General features: G+C 37.7%; 1 protein-coding gene and 1 non-coding gene across 3 annotated transcripts in view; both read right to left on the reverse strand.

Moving 5' to 3' along the window:
* agbl4 (AGBL carboxypeptidase 4) overlaps positions 1-20716 on the reverse strand; it is a 350713-nt gene that overhangs the window by 224692 nt on the left and 105305 nt on the right. Inside the window, exon 2 of one of the 2 annotated variants that reach the window (XM_076879895.1) lies at positions 19756-19854. The exons of the other annotated variant lie outside the window; for it this stretch is intronic. Within the exon in view, the coding sequence (XP_076736010.1) occupies positions 19756-19794 (39 nt within the window). The 5' untranslated portion in view covers positions 19795-19854. The remainder of the gene's footprint in view (positions 1-19755; positions 19855-20716) is intronic. 2 annotated transcript variants of the gene reach the window in all.
* trnak-cuu (transfer RNA lysine (anticodon CUU)) lies at positions 19422-19494 on the reverse strand. Its single transcript has one exon. It is a non-coding gene; the product is annotated as a tRNA-Lys (tRNA).

The raw sequence follows: 20716 nt of genomic DNA on the forward strand, positions 1-20716 counted from the left end.
TGATACTAGAATTTCACACTTTGATGCCAAGAAAAATACCCAATAATCTATAATATTTTGATATGGTGGGGGAATTAAAAGCTAACCAAAAGAATAAAGCTGAAATAAATATGAGAATAATACTGCAAATTCATTCAGCACATTGTTCAGCAGTTCATGCAGCAGTCGTTCACTTTGAACAGGTCTTCTCATTGCAACCCTTGATGATCTGATCAGCAAAAGGGTGGGCTGTAATTTGAGGCCAACGAGAATCCATTGAGAGAGGAAAGTAAAGCTATGAGACCCAACATTCATTGTGTTTTTTAGTGTATAACGGGAAAAAATGTAAATGGGTGGCACCGTTTACAAGTCTGCACCTGTAAGCCAGCAGTAGACCTAAACCAGGTCTATAGACCTAAACCAGGTCTATTGCTGAATGTCTGAAAATACTGGCACTGATGCTGATGCTGGTCTGATTGGATGACACGTCCTCTGTTGGGTTTTAAGTATTTCACAACTCGTGTCATTGTTTCTTTTATCACTGTAAAATCTTTTTGATATTTTATGCCAATCAGTCCACCTTCAGCCACTGGTGGCATGGCAGTCTCAACTGTAAGTCTACGTATACAGATGTCTTCTCATGTGGGATAGAGAGGCTGTAAAAAAGCCATCATCTCTACCTCAAGATTATCAACATGGGCAAACATATATACACAAAGACACAAATCCACATACTTATATATCTCCCTCCAAGGAAAGTTGTTTAAATGTAACAAAGCATGTTATTTTAGGGGTTCCTTTGTCTGCAAATGATGAAAAAGCATCATAATGGACAACAGTGCAGCATCTGCTGCTTCACTGCACCTCGGATAAGCAAAAAGAAAAGACAACAAAGAAGAAGTTGCTGAATGACGGCACAGAGTCGGAGGATGAACAATGACTTAAGCCTCCTAATGGTTCAGTGGAACAGTGCTGTAGCTATTTCTACAAGGAAATGCATCATCACTCAAGGATATGGAGGGGTGAAAAAAAGAAAGCAAAAGACAAAAAAATGTGTCCAATATTTATTGAATGGATGATGGAATTAATGCACGGAGTAACCTTTGAAACATCACGCGTAACAAAAAGTGATAGTTTTCCTTCAGTTGACTGATTACAGTCTGATAGGCATGGAAAATACCCCACCCATCATCGATCGGCAGCAAAACAGATCAATGAAGAACCACCAGCACACATGGCAGATAGACTAACACAGCTTAAAATAATAAAGAACACAGTACTCTTAAAAAGTATGCCGTCAGTATAAAAATTAACAGGCAAATCTTCATTCTGCTAATCAACTATCCTCAGGATTACAGCACTGAGTATGCATTTTTTAAATAAGACTGTGAGACAGGCAAGTCAGAATGGGGAAGAGGGCTTGATGTTTAAACAGTGGCTGCCCCAATCAATTGTTAAAATAAAGACTTAAGGGATGAAGAACCTTTCGACAATGTTTGTCTGAGATTTCAAATAATTTTGCTGCTGAGTCGGTCCCATCAATTTAGTTAAAAGATAATTTTGGAAATGTCTTTATAAAATCAACCAAGCATACATAAAATAGTAAAAAAAAAAGTCAGATTCGTGTACTTAAAGCAGACTGGTGGAGTTCCCCACCCCTGGACTAGCTAATAAGAAGCTCCGTGACTGCATAAGACGATAATCACTGAAAATCTGTAACGTAAATAAAACAAATATCACAGAAAGGGTTATGGCGGTCCTTCAAATTTCAGAATAACAAGTCCAGAAATATAATATGAATCATATGGACAAAAGTACTGGGCTACAACAGGAGCTGCTCGGCCAAAGAAACCCATGCCATGAAGCTCCCGGTGTACAGTTCTGTGCTGATGTTAATGACAGAGGAGGTTCAAAACTGCCCTCATCGAGTCAGCAGAATATTGGCAACTTTTATGCAGCAGTGTGCTACTTTGTGGTTAAGCTGCTGGTCATAGGATAACTATCTGCTTTTGTCTATATCATGAATAAACAGCAACAAGAAGATGAAAAAACTGAAATCTTATCACTAACCGTATTTTTCGGACCACAAGGCACATTAAGTGAAACAAAACAGTCAGATAAGTCAAACTTTACTCAACTCATTCTTCTTGCTTCCTCCACTTCCGTACTATTGATTCATTAATGTTGACTTCTCTCACAGCTGCTCTATTCCCGTGTTATTGCAGTATATTAATGACTAACCTTGTATTGTGGATGGATTATCTCAGTTGTTCTCCTGACTGAAGTTTAGTCTGTTTACAGCATCCTGCCATGCGATTACATTTGTCAAAAACCATTGGGGACTCTCACGTAAAGTTTTATAGAGTGGAAAAAAGTTAGCGTTCATCTTCCAGCTTCACTGTGTTATGCTTTATGTTATGCTAACATAGCAGCTGTGTCGCTACGATCACATAGCACAGCATTATATACCAGCTAGTCCAACTTCAGTAACTCTACAAATGTCAGTGCTGTTTAGCTTCTTATCTTCATTTATGTTGGAAGTGATAGCAGAGCTGCACCTTTTATATTTTTCAGAACATGTAATATTAAGTTTAGGTAACTAGCGAAGCTAGTGAGCTAACTTCCTGCTAACTTCTGTAACTCTGTTAAATTTCATAAATTCTGTTTTCATGGATGCCTGGATGTTAAACATAATTGTTACAGCTGTTAAAAAAGCAACACTGATCATTTTATTGAAGATGAAAGAATTTAGACAGTTTTTAACTCTCAGTGATGCCGCAGTGTTTGTTTGACTTGGGACCGGAAGCAGACAGAGTTTTGGACCCAGATTACTCCGAGTCCGCAAGGCTCCTGACTACGGTAGCCGTAATGCTCCGACAATCCAGCGGTGCGGCTTCGTAGCTTACCAAAGTCGTACTAAAACATTTTTTGACAGACTTTTGAGCGCCGTGTACCACATAAAATCGGTTCGAGGTCAGTAAGCACAACCAGAATTCATACATAAGGCACACCGCATTATTAGGCGCACTGTCGATTTTTGAGAAAATTAAAGGATTGTAAGTGTGCCTTATAGTGCGGAAAATACGGTACTGGTACAGTTTTTGAAATTAAACATTAGTGGTATCTGTTATTTAAGACTATGTAGAAACGATAACTTAGTGTACATTTACACTCCACCATGGACCTGCTGGTGTTTTACTGGGGAGACCTTCCTACATTTAAAGCTATGGAAAAATTATAATCACCCACATCTTGCCTGCAGACAACCCAATCAAAGCCAATCTAGTCCTGCACTGATGTGAAGGAATATCAATGTAGCAAAAGAACTGCTCTTTAAAACATTCACTGAGAATAGCACATACATATATCTCACCAGGGATTATGAAACTAGGAAAGCAAACAAACTTAACTGAATTGAATGTACACTTACGAATGCTCTTGCTCCATGGCATAATAAGAACGATGATACTATGTAAATAGGAATGATCTCCTATTTGAAAATTTCTTAGACAAATATTTTATTTCTGAATACAATTTCACAAACTAAAGCTGGGAAGCAGAACACTGATATGTTATTCACAATCAATTACACAAATTACATTTAACGCCTTTTCATTAAATATCACCATTACAATACAAAAAAATGCACTACATTTGAAAAACAACCCATTCTGAGCATTTTATAACCTACATTTTTAACAAAACATGTTTTCCCTCAGCTTTTTATCGGTTTTCTTTCTGATTTCTAATTCATAGAAATTATGTCAGCTGTTCAGGCAATGTGAGATTTCTTCTACAATACCCATCAAGATTTTGTTCAGTACAACCCAGCACAAAAAATAGGCCACTTAGTCACAAATCCAGAACTGTCAAGTCATCATCTAAATGTTGGATGGTGCGACTTCCACAGAGCCAACTCTGCCGACTGTCTAGTGCCATTTCCCAGGACTAAAATCCTGATGTGACACCACTGTGTGGAGCCAATTAATAATGTGTAACCTCAGAATAAAGTGGCTTCCTGTATAAAAATAATATTTCTACAAAACACCCATAGAATAACTAAAACACACTCTGTCTAGCTTGTTGTATTCCATGCTCAATATATTTAAGATGAGCTTCAGCATCCTGTAAAAAAGTGATTACCGTAATTGTCGGGCTATAAGCCGCTACTTTTTGCACCAGCTTTGAACCCTGCGGCTTTTAGTCAGGTGCAGCTTTTCTATGGACTGTCCATGATTGTTGTCATATCGTAAGAGGATTTGTTTTGTTTGTTCTGCTGTTGTACGGCACTACGTTGCCTGGCGGAAGGATCGGGGTTCAAGAGTGGTATGTTGGTCACGTGTCCGTCCGCCAGGCAACGTAGTGCCGTACGAAGTAGCGCGAAAAACAAACTTCAAAGTAGCGCTACGCGTTCAGCGGGAGGCGTGGATGATGAGCGGCGATAAACTTGCGAAAAGCAAGTTATGCCCAACTCCACCGGTGGATTCTGACAGCGTGGAAAAGTGTGAAAACATCCACGATCACCAACGGATTTCTAAGGGCTGGACTGCTGCATGATGGAGAGGAGGACACCGCCACGGCCCTTCTGAGGGTGTTCGACTCTGACAACGAGGATTTCTTTGGTTTTGAAAGTGACAACGAAGGAGAGAAGCGGAGAGTGGATGACGAAGCCATCCTGAGCCTGTTCGTATCCGACACTGGAGAAGAGGACTTTGGTGGTTTTAGTGGGCAGGAAGAAGAGAAAGATGGTGAATGACTGACTTTTCTTCTTGTTAAAGCTGTGTCACTGCACCTGAGCCTAAAAGGTAGGCTGAATCTATTGTTCTGGTGTGCTGTAGTTTACTGTTATGTACTACATGTGCAAATATGTACCCATAACTTGTTTTTCAAAATATTAATAAAAGGGGTGTGTCTCCAAACAGCCATCTCTTTCCTGACAATTCCCTTTGTGCATATTCTCTTACATATGATGAGTCAACATTGAAACACCTGCGGCCTTTAGTCAGGTGCGGCTAATGTATGTACAAAACAGGATTTTCCCCTGATTTTAGCTTGTGCGGCTAATATTCAGGTGCGCTTTGTAGTCCGGGAAATACGGTAAGTGGTATTCAACTGACACGGCATTACATTATATGATATAATTTAAATTATTTAATACTGTATATTAAAACTATGATGGCTAAAATTCTTAAAAAAAATCCTCACCTAAATTTTACAGCTCAAACCTTTTTGAACAGAACTGTAAATCAATGAACTTCTAACTTAAATACTTCAGAAACATTGAAGTCACTCTGAACAATTTTTTTTGTGTAGGACCGCATCTGCTCGGGTCAGAGGTAAGCAGAAACATTTCAGGTGAGTCTATGTAGCTATATGGGACACTCAGTCAAGCTGTAAATCCTGGAGAATTGGTGTAAGTCACCCAGTCCCCTCTAAAGCTTTGGTAGGAATGGGATTCGGACGACTGGGGCCACAGACTTCACCCCTGAGCCCCAGGAAGAAAAGGTGGTCTGAAAAGAGTGGCTTCGAAATGGACCTCGGCTTGATTAAATGGTCACTGAGTTGGAAAGCAGCTCTGATGTGATCTGTGACCTCATACTGCCCTAGAAAAAAAAAGCGTTTTTAAAGAAATGATTAAATGAAAGCACCTTTAAAAGGAGTCTGGAGGGACCGCAGCGAAGCGGATGAACTGGTCGGAGGGTGCAAGGTCTCCACTTAGCACAAACACTGAAGGAGGGGGAAATAGGTTTGAGAGAGGGGTACAAGTGGGCTCAGATCTAATAACCATCTGCTCTGAACTAAGAAAAAGACAGATGAGAAAGAGTGCAACAAAGAGACACGTTAAAGAGAATGATTCAGGACCAGCTGAGCTGTGCCAATGATTTTTGGGGACAGATATTCAGAATGATTGCCCATAGTTTACTAAACAAGATTATTTTGGCAGGGTTCCCCATTATTGTAGCAGATTCTCATTCAATTATTATTAACCCCTGTTGGCCCTGCTATAGCTTCACACTGACATTCCCGGCACGTAAACCAACACTTGTGCATCGCCACAGACGCACACTGGGCGTCTGAAATGAATTGTCTGGAGCAGCTACACTGATCTGTGCCTTTAATTTAGCTTCTCTCCTCTGCTTTCTGTTTCACCACATTTGTGTTGCGTTTGTTTGTACCCACCCCGCACAGAGTGGAGAAACATTAAAACAAGGTAATGTTTATGAAGTTGATGAAATACTGTGCATGTTAATCCATTTAATACTACAGATGGGTGTTGACCCCAGACGTCTGAACGTCAAAGCAAAATGTCTGGATTTTTAACTGCACCCAACCTAAATGTGATGACATTCAAGGATGATAAAAGCGCTCCTGCTAGTATCTTTATACCTGCCACACCTCTCCCAAAGCACACAACCTTAGGGAAACACCATGTTGCCTCAGGCGACTTTGATTCCTTACATCCTTTAGTCTCCCTTCTTTTAAAATAATTTGAAGGAAGGTTTCAGAGGGCTTCTCAGGGGAAGGAGCATTTCTGAAATTGAATTAAAGAGAAAGGACCATTGAGAGCTGCTGGGAAATCCTCAGAGAGAATCAGGGAGGTCTTCCAAGAGGCACTCAGTGAGCTTTCTGCCGCGTTAGATTGAGGCAGCAGCCAAATAACTATGGTGACATCTTCACAGGCAAGTCATTAGATATTAGATAGGCTATAAAACGACTAACGTGTGACCTCTGAACACCTGTGTGCTACAAAATGGTTACAGAACCAGGTGAATGTTAGTTATCCTTCAACCTTTCGGAGTCTGTGTGTTTTTGGGGGGTGTTGTTGTTTCTGTTGCCAAGTATACTCTACGTGCTAATATGGAAACAAACCAGTATCTAAATATTGCAGCTATCAGACACCATATCTGAATGTGTGAAATATTTTGTATACATGCAGTTAAATGTAAAAAGTGTTAAAAAAAATACATGAACAAACACAAATATTTTTGATTTTATAAGTGCTTTCACTGTGGATTATTTATATACAAACAGGATTTATGACGTGTTAGCTTTTTGATTTATTCAGTTCATGTAGTATTTTTGGTTTTGTTTGTTATTTTACATTTTCTTGTTTTTCTTTAAAGGGTTTATTTTATTTTAATTAGCCAACTTGTTTGTTTGTAACTATCAATTACTAAAATGTGTTCAAATCTTAAAAACATTGAAATCCATTTTAAAATGTTTTAACAATTTTTTGGAGTTCCTTTTAAAAAGAGTACAATGTGTTTAATAAGTTTAAAAGAGCATTTGCATTGTATATGGTTCATTTCATCTTTGCCATCTTGGAGAAGTCACATAACTGTCTCTGTACAGTAATCATGCCCTCTGGAAACATGATACTACAGACCTGATACATGTAGAAGGATTATAAAAACGACATCTGAGTTTGACATTGAAAAGACGTTCACAATGACGACATCTGGACTATAAATAGCCCGTACGCAGAGGTCCTATGGACACCAACACTAGAAGTTTAATAGACATCAAAAAAAGATGTCGTTGGGTGTTAGAAAACAACCGCTTCAGTGGACCAAAATTGTACGTCCAAAAATGACTTATAAAAGACGTCACACCGATGTCACTTTGCTCAGTGGGTCTGAGCCATTGACCTGAGGGTTGTTATGTAGGACATATTATTAACATAAAGTATTAACACCTACACCATCATAACATCTGTTTTCAGCAGTACAAAAACTTGCCTCCTATTAATGTTAGAAAGTCTTCCAAGAAGACAGAGTAAAGATTTATGGCTCAATTTAGATTGCATGTCTTATTTTATTTGACTTTCACCTTTGACTGTATTTGAGATTATTTATATATTTTGTATTTAAGAAAATGTTTCCTTTAAAAAAAACATTTTAACATTACACGTACATGTATTCAAAGGGTTTAGTTGCTTTTTTTGTTTTTTGATAGATGTTATATGCAGTTAAACTTTAAAACATTGCAATTTCTAAAATGGAAACAATGTAAAGTTCACTTTGAAAGACTTGTGTTTTCTCACTTTTGAATATTTATTATTGTGCATGAATGAGATAAAAGTATTTCTTATCCGATACTCGATTGATTGATTGATTGATTGATTGATTGATCGATGGAATAATCAATAGATTAATCGATTACTAAAATAATCTGCAGCACTAGTTGGTACTCTAATAAAGCTTGGTTGCAAACTTACTTACTAAAAAAACCCAAATTTAAAAAAAATACATCTTAGTATATAATTACATATACACTATTTGGGTCACCCAAAAATCTACTGAAGAAACTTCCTGAACAGTTTAGAGTGCAAGAGTGAGTTACACTCAGCATCTCTTAATTCACAAATGACCTGCTTGTCCTTTATGGGGCATGGATCTTTAGTGCTTTGATATAATTTCAGCATCCTGAGAAGAAAACTTTCACTTTACTTTCCAATGTGGTTTGGATCTGTGGCAAAGTTAACGTTTGTTCACACAGTTTTGAGGCTCTATCATGTGAGTTTTTGTCTTCTCTCTTCTGTCTTTGTGTCACTCTTATTACTAGTGTCCTATGTTTGTGCTTACCGTGCTTGTTGGAGACCTGAAAGGTGAAACTACTCTAAGACCAGAGAGAATGTTTTAATCCGTGTTTACTGCCAGTGGGAATGACTGTGACGCAGTTGACTTGATTGACAACATGGAGACTTAGGTTATTGCAATCATTCATTTTATGCAAATTACTTTTCTTTTGTTTTTGTGTTATTTTCTAGAAAATAGAAAATAACACAATATTTTAATCTAGTAACATTATTATAAACTAGGGTTAGTGTTAGAGTAATATGCTCTGAGTAAGAACAAACATCTTCCACCTGAAGTTCATTTACCTGTAATCAGAAATTTAAGGATTAGCGATTAGAGATTTATACACTCACAAAGGGCTGTTATACATTTTGCCCCTATTTGGATTAAATATTATTAACATAAACAATGGAATAAACTTAATCTGCTTTGAATATATATTAACCCACTGTTTTGTATGTATACACATTGGGTTTTTTTATTTACATTTGTCAGTCAAATTTAAATGAGCATTTGTATGCATATGACAAATTGTTTTCAGTCAGTCACATGGGAAAATTATCATTATGAGTGGAGACATAGTCAAGATGACCTGCTGGAGTTTAAAGATGATTGATTGATTGGTAATTTATTTCAACATGTGAACAATATACAAGTACATTTAGAAAAGAAATAAGAGAGAAAAAAATACTATACAAATTACATACAAAAAAACATTCTGATTAATTTACATGTTGAAAGGGAGTGGGAAGAAGTATACACTTATTTAATCCCACCCCTGTCCCATAAATTATCAGTGAATATTTAGTCAGCTTCCTTACTGATATAATTTGTAATAAAAATAGTGAACAGATTTCTGATATACTATATACTATAATATCACATCATGAATTTTTTGTTTGTTTGTTTTTAAATAGAGACATTCACTTAATTTAAATATTTTCCTTTTCTTTATAGATCGAGAAGATCATATTTTTATAACTCTTTTTGAACAGTTTTATGTTTGGACATTGCTTTAATTCCATATTCAGTTTGTTCCATAGTTTCACTCCTTGAACAGAAACACAAAAGCCTTTTCTTGTAGTACGTACCTTCATTGTTTTGAAGTTACAAAAACCCCTTAAATTATAACTTCCTTCTTTCAAAAAAAAACATACTCTGAATATTACCTGGCAGTTCTTTATTTTTTGCTTTGAATAGAATTTGTGCTGTTTGGAATTTCACTATATCGTCAATTTTCAATATTTCAGACTGCAAAAATAGTGAGTTTGTATGTTCCCTATAACCTGCATTGTGGATGATTCGAATTGCTTTCTTTTGAAGAGTAAAAAGTGAATGTAATGTGGTTTTATAGTTATTGCCCCAGACCTCTGCACAATAGCTTAAGTATGGTGAAACCAGTGAACAGTAGAGAATATGAAGTGATGTTCTGTCGAATAACTGTTTTGCCTTGTTTAGTACTGCAATGCTTCGTGATACTTTGGAATGAATATATCTTACGTGAGCTCTCCAGTTAAGTTTTTCATCTATTATTACCCCCAGAAATTTATTTTCACTGACTCTTTCAATATCAACACCATTTATTTGAATCTTTGCATTAGTATTTAAACTACTATTTCCAAATAACATCAGTTTAGATTTATTCAAATTTAATGATAATTTGTTTTTATCAAGCCAGAACTTCACTTTACTTATTTCATTAGTCATATCCTCCAATAAATTCTGCAGATCATCACCAGAGCAAAAAATGTTTGTATCGTCAGCAAAGAGAACCATTTTTAATACTTTGGACACAAGATGTCATCAGAATGGGGTTAAAAGGTGATTTAAGTGACTTTAAACTTGGCGTGATTGTTGGTACCAGTCGGGCTGATCTGAGCATTTTAGAAACCGCTGATTTCCTGGGACTTTCCTTCATAACCATCTCTAGGGTTTACAGAGAATGGTTTGAAAAGAGAAAATATAGAGTGAGCAGCAGAGGTCACAGGAGGCAAGACTGCTTCAGGTTAATAGTCCTGTCAAGTCAAGTATTCAAGCTTCCTTCTCTCACCTCAACTGGTCACAGCAGATTGTCGCCCCTCCCTGAGCCTGGTTCTGCCAGAGGTTTCTTCCTGTTAAAAGTCAGTTTTTCCTTCCCACTGTCGCCGAAGTGCTTTCTCATAGGAGTTGTGTTTTTCTCTGTATTATTTTAAGGTCTGCCTTAGAATATAAAGCGTCTTGAGGCGACTGTTGGTGCTGTATAAATAAAACTAAATTGAAAATGAATTAATAGGAAGGCAATAGTAATTAGTTACTGGTAACCATAACCAAGGTATGCAGAAGAACAACATGTTGGACCATAAGGGAGATGGCCTAAAGCAGCAGAAGACCATACCAAATGCCATTCCTGTTAGATAAGAACAGGGAGCAGAGGCCAAACCTACTAAAATTGGAAAAATGTAGCCAAGTCTGAGTGTTGCGTTTCTGCTGAGACTTTTAGATGGAAGGGTCAGAATACGGTGCAAAGAACATGAAAGCACCATTCTGCCCAGCGTCAATAGCTCACAGTGGACCTTTGGGATGTGGCCAAATGAGAAATGCAGCCAACAAACCTACAGTAACTGTGTGATGCTGTCATGTACATATGGACCAAAATCTGAAAAGGGTCAGAGTAGGTTTTGGCCACAGTTCATTTACTACTTTGGCCAAGTTAAAGAAAACTGCCCTCTGAAGTCTATCGTAAAAACTGCTCTTTGTATGTGTGAGAAGAAAAAGTTCAACTATTTCAGTTAGACCAAAGTTTCACAAGAATAAACTCAAAGACACAAATCAACAAATTTTCCTATCTTACTTCAATTATATGCAACACATGACAGCCAAGCATAAAAATTACATTAGATTATTCCATTTCGCTGTGCTCCTGCTCCCTGCTCCCTTTTCTTACCTTGGTTTATCACCGACTGCGAGAGGCATGTAGGGGAGGCTTTCTCATTACTACAGTAACATTCATTTACTAATCTCACAGCAGTAGCAATCTCACTCTGCAAATGTTGTTATGGAGCTTAACACAGTTCATATTTATATTCCAGTAGAAAAGAATGAAGCAATCAGTGCAAAACAATGCAGAGACAGCCCATAAAATACAATTACGCAACACAAAAGTATTAGTTGTTTGATTATACCACACAAGTGTCCTATTTTTCTGCCCAGACATCTAAATCCACCGCAGAAGTTTCCAAATAAAAAAACTGTTCAAATTCAACAGTAGATATTAATGCTTTACACACTACGAATTGATCTGTTTTAGCATTTATACAGAAACAAATCACATAATTTACCATTTGGACTAAGAAATTATGTGTGAATTAAATTGCTTTTGAAATCATTTAGTAATTACGTTTTTAGTCTCACTACTACTGTTCACAGTTTGTTTTAATGCAAATTTCATGCAAACTCTTTTGTTCTCATTAATAACTTGGCTGTTTCATCTTGGGGATAGTACTAGTAGCAGGAACAGTCAGCGATAACTCTTATTAAAAGCAAAGTAAATTGTCCTGTTGCGTTGTTCTCCAAAGACATTTCGAGAGCCTCGACATCTCAATCAGCGCTCGTGTAATCTCACAGACATTTTTGTAGCAATCACGCAGAGTAAAAGTGGATTCAGAGAGAGCAGAGAAACTGGTGTCTCTGAACCCAAGATACTCAAATCATGTCTCTATAAAGCCTTGATTAAAACAAATTTAGAAAGTCAAACAGTCATGCTACAACAGATCACAGCACTTTGAGTACTGTGGTCTGCTATAACCAAGAAAAAAAGACAGAAAGAAAGAAAGAGAGCAGAGATGTCCCAGTGTTTTGTCTGTGAAGGATTATCCTAAGGAATTCTCGGCTCTCGCGATAATCCATCCTTATCACTCGTCACGTTCAAAGAGGTAGAAATTGGAAAGGACTCTGGGACAGAGTTGGCTAAATGTAGAGCTTTATGAGCAAGGAGAGGCGCACAGGACACAAAGTGAAACAAAGTGAGCTTCAAGTGGCAGAGCGAGCTGTCTTCGCAGAGCTTGTACCTCGGAGGCTATTTGTGCTGCTTTGTTGCAAATTAGGCTTCCTCTGTTGAGCTTTTATTCAGAGTAAAATACTGAAGTAATCACAAGAGAAATGCTGATTACTCAGCACTGACAAAAATATTAAGCAAAGAAGACTTTGTTTACAGTTTAATCTATTTATCTATCTAAGGTCTGCTGTATACTGGAGGAATAAGCAACTGTTTTGCCAACACCAGAAGAGTTTTCATTATCACTATGTTAGCAAGATTATAAAAGCGCCACAATGCCCACGCCACCAGGGTTTAATTACGGTCCAGAACTTCTGACCTCAATTCAGACAACTCTATTATTATGAAAAATATTTTTATGTTCTTATTCGAAAACATAATAATAAAGGTATTCTGGGGTGCCCTCTGATATGTCACCCTCTTACATAGAGGCTATTGATCTAATTTAATGGTGTTCACCATCCTCAAGTGTTTGTGTCATAGCTACTGTGAGACTACAATAGCGTAGCACAAAACCGCTGGGAAACAGCACATCTGCACATCTGTTTCTGTCGAAAACTTCAAAATAAAAGTACCAGGTACTCACTGCCTCTGGTTTTTATCACTACACACAACAAAAGTAACAAATCCAATTATCAAACTTTTGGAATGAAACAAATAGATAAATCAAAAACAAAATAGTAAAACTATAAAAACTATTGCACTTAAAAAATGCTACAGGAGTGCTTACAAAGAAGGCGTTTCAGCTATGTTTTCCAGCTGTCCCTGTGCGTCTGACAGAACAGATGCTGCTATTCTAATCAGCACACTCTGCAGAGGATGCTTTGGCTACGCAGCCTGTGTAGAAATTATGTGTTGCGTAGATATGGAGTAGCAGATGTACAGTGTCAACACACATGCAGCTTGAATCCTTGAACGTGGAAGAAGCAACATACAGGTGCGAGGTAAGAGGAGAGGTGACACGGACCAGCAGAGGGCTGACACAAGCAGTCCTCGGCTTATGAAGGCCACAGAAGTCTCATGCTAACAGCATCTATGTACAACTCCTTTAGCAGCACTTTCTGCCTGCATCCCTGTCTGTTGGTCTGTCTGGAGCCTGTTTTGGGCCAGCTAGCAGCCAGATATCATTATCTCCTTGACTCAGGGCAGAGTAATCTGCCTGCCTGCTCCTGCTTTATTGAGTCGGATAAATATAATATGTGACTCAGCCATTATCTACTACAGAACAGCCCTATTTATCCAGCAGGCAGAGGCCTTGGCGCATTCGAACTGCCCCCCCTCTCTCTCTCTCTCTCTCACTGATGGAACTAAACTCAAGTGATGGAAGCTTCTGAACAACCGTCTGTAGGATTTGTACCAGCACTGAAATCAGCAGCAGGAATCAAATGTTTCATGCAGACAAACTGTAAAAACTGGATTTTAAAATAAAACGCTAATGCTAATTATCAATTAATGATAGGTCAAAAAGCTTAGCGGGGCAACAGCAGTGCTGTATATATTTTATACACAAGTAGGCTACTGTGTAAATACAAGTATGACAGACCAAAGCAGTGTTGTGAAAGAACAATTACGCCTTTCGCAAAATTTAAAAGATACTGAAAATAAATCAATATATAAATAAATAATAATAACAGAGAGAAGAAGAAGAACTGAATAATATTAATACAAAAAACGTAGCAACTTCATAACTTTCTGTGCATGCACGAACAGTAACTGACAGTGCTGATCAACATTATCTCCTCAAAGTGCTTGCTAATTTTGTTTCATTATGGTTTTTCAGCTGCTTTTCTAACCAGATGAAAATATTGTACAAGGATAAAAAGAGCAAAAACATTTTCAGAAATTTTTTTGAGTGTGCCACAGCACCAGCTGCTGTTTGTGTTGTCAGCAGCCAAAAGGAACTAACAGGATGTGTGAGAAGCCACCAAAGCTTTAAAATTCTCAAGGATTTTATGTTGACGGTCAATTATAATTTGGTTAAAGTTATTTAAAAGGTGAAGTAACATGTATGCACTGGTTGTTAGTCACTAAGTGTAAACACAGCCTATTAACACAATAGTACTCATAGTAGGAACCAATAAGGCACACGCAGAATAGTTCCTAATCTTTTATAAGCCTTGTGACTTCAGTATTTGTGAGCTTTTATTCTGAAGGTCAAACAAAATGTAGATAAATGTGTTCGCCACCAAGTTGCTTCTTAAAAGAGACAATTGTTGAAACATCTGTTGAAGGGTCATTTTATTTTTACATTCAGCATCAGTTACAGCCCCAAATATACGTCTTAGAAACTTTTATTTTGGAAGTCTAGCACACTTGCTGTAATACTTGAGCTGCAGTAATATAATGAAGTGTATGCATTGGTCGCTTTACGTGCCGCTGCAAAACAAACCAACAGGCCAAAGATAAGTATAAAATATACCGCTGAGGGAACTGTGTAAACTTTAAGGTCAATTTTACACCAATACATGACAAGCAGCTGTGGGCTACTGTGTTCTCGTGTTTATTTTTGTGCTTCAGTACAAACTAATGTAAGCTAGCTTTCTGTTAGCTCCTTTACAGCAGTCTGAAATAAAGCTGAATTCCAGTTAAGGCTGTTCTCGTGCGAATCTTTTGTTGTTGTTGTTGTCACCTGTATATTTAGCTATACCTGAACGTGAGACGATTGCTCCGAGAGAAGACTAAAAGTAACATTGCTACTCGATCTGTATCTGGTGCCTTGCTGTTAACTGAATGACCCACATACTGCTTCCATTGGCTGCTTTTCTCTGTCACTCACAGACCTCTTCCTGAAAGGGGTAGGTGCACCAGCAGCTCCATTTCAAGCTACAAACACTGAAACTGAGCATTAGAGCTCAAAACAAGGAGAAGTTTAAATATCTCCTATTTGGACACGTTAGACTGACATTCATTTGCCTGAGCCTGAGCCACTTCTCAGTTGTAGGCTTTAACACCTGTGTACTGATACGATTTCAGCAGTTCCTCTGATTGGACTGAGAGTTTTGTACATCTCATTGGAATTCTCTTCTCTGTGAGAGACATCTGCATACACTTGCTCAGGAGTGCTTCTAAATATATGCGCACTCTAATGCACAAGATAATACTGATAAATCACATTCTATGTGTAAAAATGCTCATGCACGCAAATTAAATACACTACTTTGCTTACAAAAGGCTGATAAATGAGGCTCTCGGAATCATCCTGAGCACAGCTGCAATACTCCAAATGGATTTGCTTTTCAACCTGGTATCTGTGAGAAACATTATTTCTTTGGGATATTTGATTATTGATTAGGATGTGCTGTCCAATTCATTTGGAAGAACATGCATCATGCAATATTTTCATGAGAAAAACAACAGGTAAGTAACACTACAAACACATCCAAGCAGAGGTAAAAATATAGTGTAGTGATCTGTCTGAGGAGAAAAAGACCAGACACCTGTTTACCTAATTTACTCATTGCTTCTTTCACTTTAATGCCTCATTTGATTTATTAGCATTTATTTGTGCTTCCACTGTTTTAAAAGAAATCAAAAATAAACATCCAACTTCCTTTTATGCTTTAAGCTGCACCATGTTTCATCGATTATATTATTTACTGAAAATTAGGCAAAATTTTGCATTTCTACAATATATCACAATAAAAAAAAAAGCCTGAGTAAATGAAATGTTTAAAATCAAAGGTTTTTTATTTGAACAGTTCATTGTTGAGGTTCCAGATGTCATTCAATTTAACATGTTGCATTGTGAAATTACACAGAAAATATATATGTAATCAAATTACTATCCGCTGATGAAGGCTGTGCAAAGAGTGAAAAGGTCAAGGAAAAACCTTGTAGGGGGACCTTGGATTGTGATCGTTATGTCAACCTAAGATGGGTAGATTTGGAAAAACAGAGATATCAGACTCTCTGCAGAAATGTTAAAAACTCAAGTGTTCGGAGGCTCTAAACAAATACTTTAGATAAACCTAACAAAGAACTTACTCTAACCCAAAACATTAGCTTTCTATTTATTTTTGTTTTGTTATTTTGCCATTTATGCAGAGAACTCATTAACAGCTTTAGAAGACACTGACAAATGATGCTGTTCAGCTGAAGGTCAGGACAAATAATACTTGTCATTCTTGATGACAGCTACAAACGACATATTTTGTCATTTAATTTGGGAGACCTGCTGGCAGATTTGGGATTTTGTTTTTGCCAACTATCACATACAATTTTATTTATACTATACAATACAATACACCTTAAAAATAATAACATGTCTCACTGAATTTGAGTTGGTTGTTTGTGCAACCACATCTTTGCTAAAGGCAGCAGTTTGCCTCTTGTCACAACATTCACTGTGGAGCTCGCAGATGCAGGAAAAGAGAGAGACAGAAAGAGAGGGGGAGAGGTGAGGGAAAGGCTACTCTCTCTTGTCTCATTCCCTCTGAGGGGTTGACAGGTAGAGAAATAGATCATTGGTCCATGACAGCTCACTATGACCCTACGCTATCATGCAGTATGCTGCCTGTGGAATGAGCTCCCTTATGCAATTGGCAGCCAGTCCATTTACAGCCCAGCTACTTAACTGCAAATCCTCCGTTCTCTCCTGTTTGAGTCACATACATTTTACCCCCAATGTCGATGCACTCTCCTTGACCGCTGCCAATGTTAATGAGAACATATTACATGAAGAGTTATTTAGGCAGTTTAATCACATTACAAGAACAGCTTTGGTGCGAAAGCTTGTTTGGTGGCCATGTGAAGGACTGGTCCGCCTTATGCTGGGATAGGCTCCAGTCCAGTTACCCCAGAGCCCATGAACTGGAGTAGGCAGGTCAAGACAATGATTGAGTGAAGACTGGGGGTAAGGGGAGGAGACTGGAGGCATGGTTCTGGCAGTATGCGGGTCTCAGCTGCCATATAACTGCCAGATCAGTAAAACAGGAATTAACCACACACCACAAACTCTCTCTTCGGTTTAACCTCCTCTATCCTCATCTCATACACAGAATTTTCCCACTTTATGTCCTTGTCTTTCCACATTTCTCCTTTGGTGTTGCCTCTCATCTTTTCTCCTCTGTAATGCAGTTCACTCTGCCCTCCACAGCCTCTCCCCTTATTCTCCTCTTTCACAAAGTGACCCACAGTAGACACCACCTAAGACTGCTAGTGGGTGTTTAGATAAAAGCACTGAATTTTATCTACTTAAACAAAAAAAGTGTTGAGTAAGTCTTATTTTCTTAGGCATATATCTGTTGTGCAGCTATAGGTGGTCTCGGCATACTGAATATCATCACAGTGTGGTTCACCAACATCTAAATGAAGACAAAGCTCATCATGCACTGTTCTGAAACTGCAATTCTTAAGTTTCAGCCAGGTGCCAGAGGTAGAAGTCAAATGAAAGAGAGAAAGAGGAGAAGTGTGTGTGTGGGGGGGTCTCTTCTTTTTAAGTGTCCCTGCTGTCAATGCAATGGATTACAGGATACAAAGCAAGCCATTACTGCTTAGCATTTGTTGAATCTTTGAGTGCCCAAACAGTGACAGGTCTATTTCTCCACCGTTAGTGAGAGAGACAGGCAGAGCAGAGGACACCTAATTACCCAGTATTGTGAGGCATAATAAAAGTCTTGATAAGCCTGGCAACAGGACAAGCTATGTGTGTGTGTGTTAGTATTAGGGCTGCAACGAAAGATTATTTTGGTAGTCGAATAATCTGCCAATTTTTTGTCGATTAGTCAACGATTATTTCAATAACAGCTATCTCCGCTTCCTGTGGGCAAACCTCCTGTTTTAGGCTCCACTACCTCACCTGTTCCAGTCTGTGAATATCACCCTGTTGTCTCGTCCTACAGCAAATTAAAATAATTAACCGGGAAACGTATGAATTTGTAAATAATCAAATGTCCTAATAAAAATCAGAATAAAAATGAAATAAAGACAATACAAAGTAATACAAATTTAAGTGCTACTAGTATTTAAACGAAAAATAAAAAATAATAAGTTCAATAATAAATTCAAATACAATCCAAAATAACTGGATTTTAACTGGATTTTTGAATCCAAAATAACAAGTTTCCAAAGTTTACAAATAATTGAGTTCATGAATTCATGATTTCATGATTTCAGTAGACGTGCTCTGAGATGATGTTCCCAGCTGCTGATAACCCTGCTAAAGATGCTCTCTGTCACGACTTTAGCCATTTGAAGCCATTTGAAGTCTGCTTTACAAGATTTCAAACTACTAGTACTAGTTTTACTAGCAAAACAAAAAAGAAATAGAAAAGATGGTTACTAATCACAAATTTGGTTATATATAATTAATAGTTTCTCAGATGGTGTAGTGTTCAATGCCAATTAAACTGTTTAGCTGATTATATAAATAATCAATTATTGATATGGGCCGACCCACAGATTAACTGTAACATTAGGTAGAAGAGGTTTACTATGATATTTATGTGTGAGGGGAAAAACTAAGAGACAGTGTCGCTTCTCCAGTTTAATGTTTTGCATTTCAGCTAACAAAACTGAAATGGTGCTCGCTTAGCTAGCATCATGCTGCGCAGTTTCTGACATGTAAGCTAACATAAACATTACTGTACAAACATTAATGTAAACACGCAAGGAACTTAACTGTGTGATTTCTAATGTTTAGTGTTTTTTATGTGTAATGTCTTTACCTTCATACCAACGAAGAACACATTTTTGATGTCAACGAGTTTTTAAATGGAAAAAGAAAGGATATTTAAAAGTCACTTTGACAGTTATATTTTAATTGTTTTTACAACCCTCGCTATGAGAATATCCCTTTAATGTACAAATACACTGAAATTGTGAGAGAATAGTGCCCAACGTGGGGCTTGAACTCACAACTTCGAGATTAAGCATCTCATGCTCTACCGACTGAGCTAGCCAGGCTGTGATGCCCCTGCTGTTGTGGCAGATGATGTAGGCGATACTGCCCCCATATCTTCCTGTGGTGTATTGCAATTACCAAAACACCTTTACATTATATAGTGTATCACACATCGACACTATCGACTAATTTGTATAGTCAATATCATCGATTATGTCGACGAATCGTTGCAGCCCTGTCGTTGTGTGTACAGATGTATATGCATTTGTGCCCATGCCTCTATGTGCAGTTTTCTCCCTGTGTGCATATCTGTGTGGGCTCACGTGTCTGATGTTTCGTTTTGACTGCGTCTGCTGCAGCATCGCCGTTCCGGTTAAGTGATTTAGAGCCCTGTCTCTGTCTCAGAGCCTGTATCCAAGAAGCTGCGGGACCAACAGACAGCGGCAAAGCGACTTGATGACTAATGTGTTCACTCAGGAAAAATTAATGATTTTTCCAGCCGGGGTTAATGGACATGCTAACACACACAAATGATTTGTTTAAAAGGAAATGACCGCAATATATATTTGGTCATCTCGGTCTCACCGTCCCAGAAACCAATTCCAAATGAAACGACACACGCAGACATTCACACGGCTCATCTGCACATAGTCATCTATTTACCTCCTATACATTGAAGATGCGCCACAGGAAATGTATGCAGTTTCATTGGCTGTAATTTCATTCATTTTTGCATTTAATGTTTCACCTAGTACTGATATAACCTTCGTTTGGGCTTAAACAGCTACTAACACATTATGGTTGCATATACCTTCGCATTATAAAAGCACTCAGAAGTAATCAGAGGGTCCAGTGAGAGAAGAGGGGCAGATAAAGGTCATCACAAAGAATGAAGCAATAGCTAGGCCAATAAATTCGGCCTGATGGGAAGGTAGCCGTAAAACACACTGCAGTTTTTATCCATTTCACAAAATAGCTGTCTGTCTTAAAATAATACTGAATTAATAAGTGGAGATGTGGGGAAAGAACCTCATAATAGTCAGCCAAAAAAACAAAGCTAGATTTGAAAGTACGGTTATCTTCTTCTGCGAAAGACAAAGCCAAGCTGTAATCATCAGCACTGAATGAATCCATGGCGTCCGAGTCACCACAACAATATGTAAGTTGAAATTTAAAGCTAAAAATCAAAAATTGGATCAATCTTAATAATGTAAATCTATTTTTATTTTAGGCCTGATATATATATATATACATATATATATATATATATATATATATATATAT

Source organism: Maylandia zebra, linkage group LG23, assembly GCF_041146795.1.
Source record: "Maylandia zebra isolate NMK-2024a linkage group LG23, Mzebra_GT3a, whole genome shotgun sequence".
NCBI classification, from domain to species: Eukaryota; Metazoa; Chordata; class Actinopteri; order Cichliformes; family Cichlidae; genus Maylandia; species Maylandia zebra.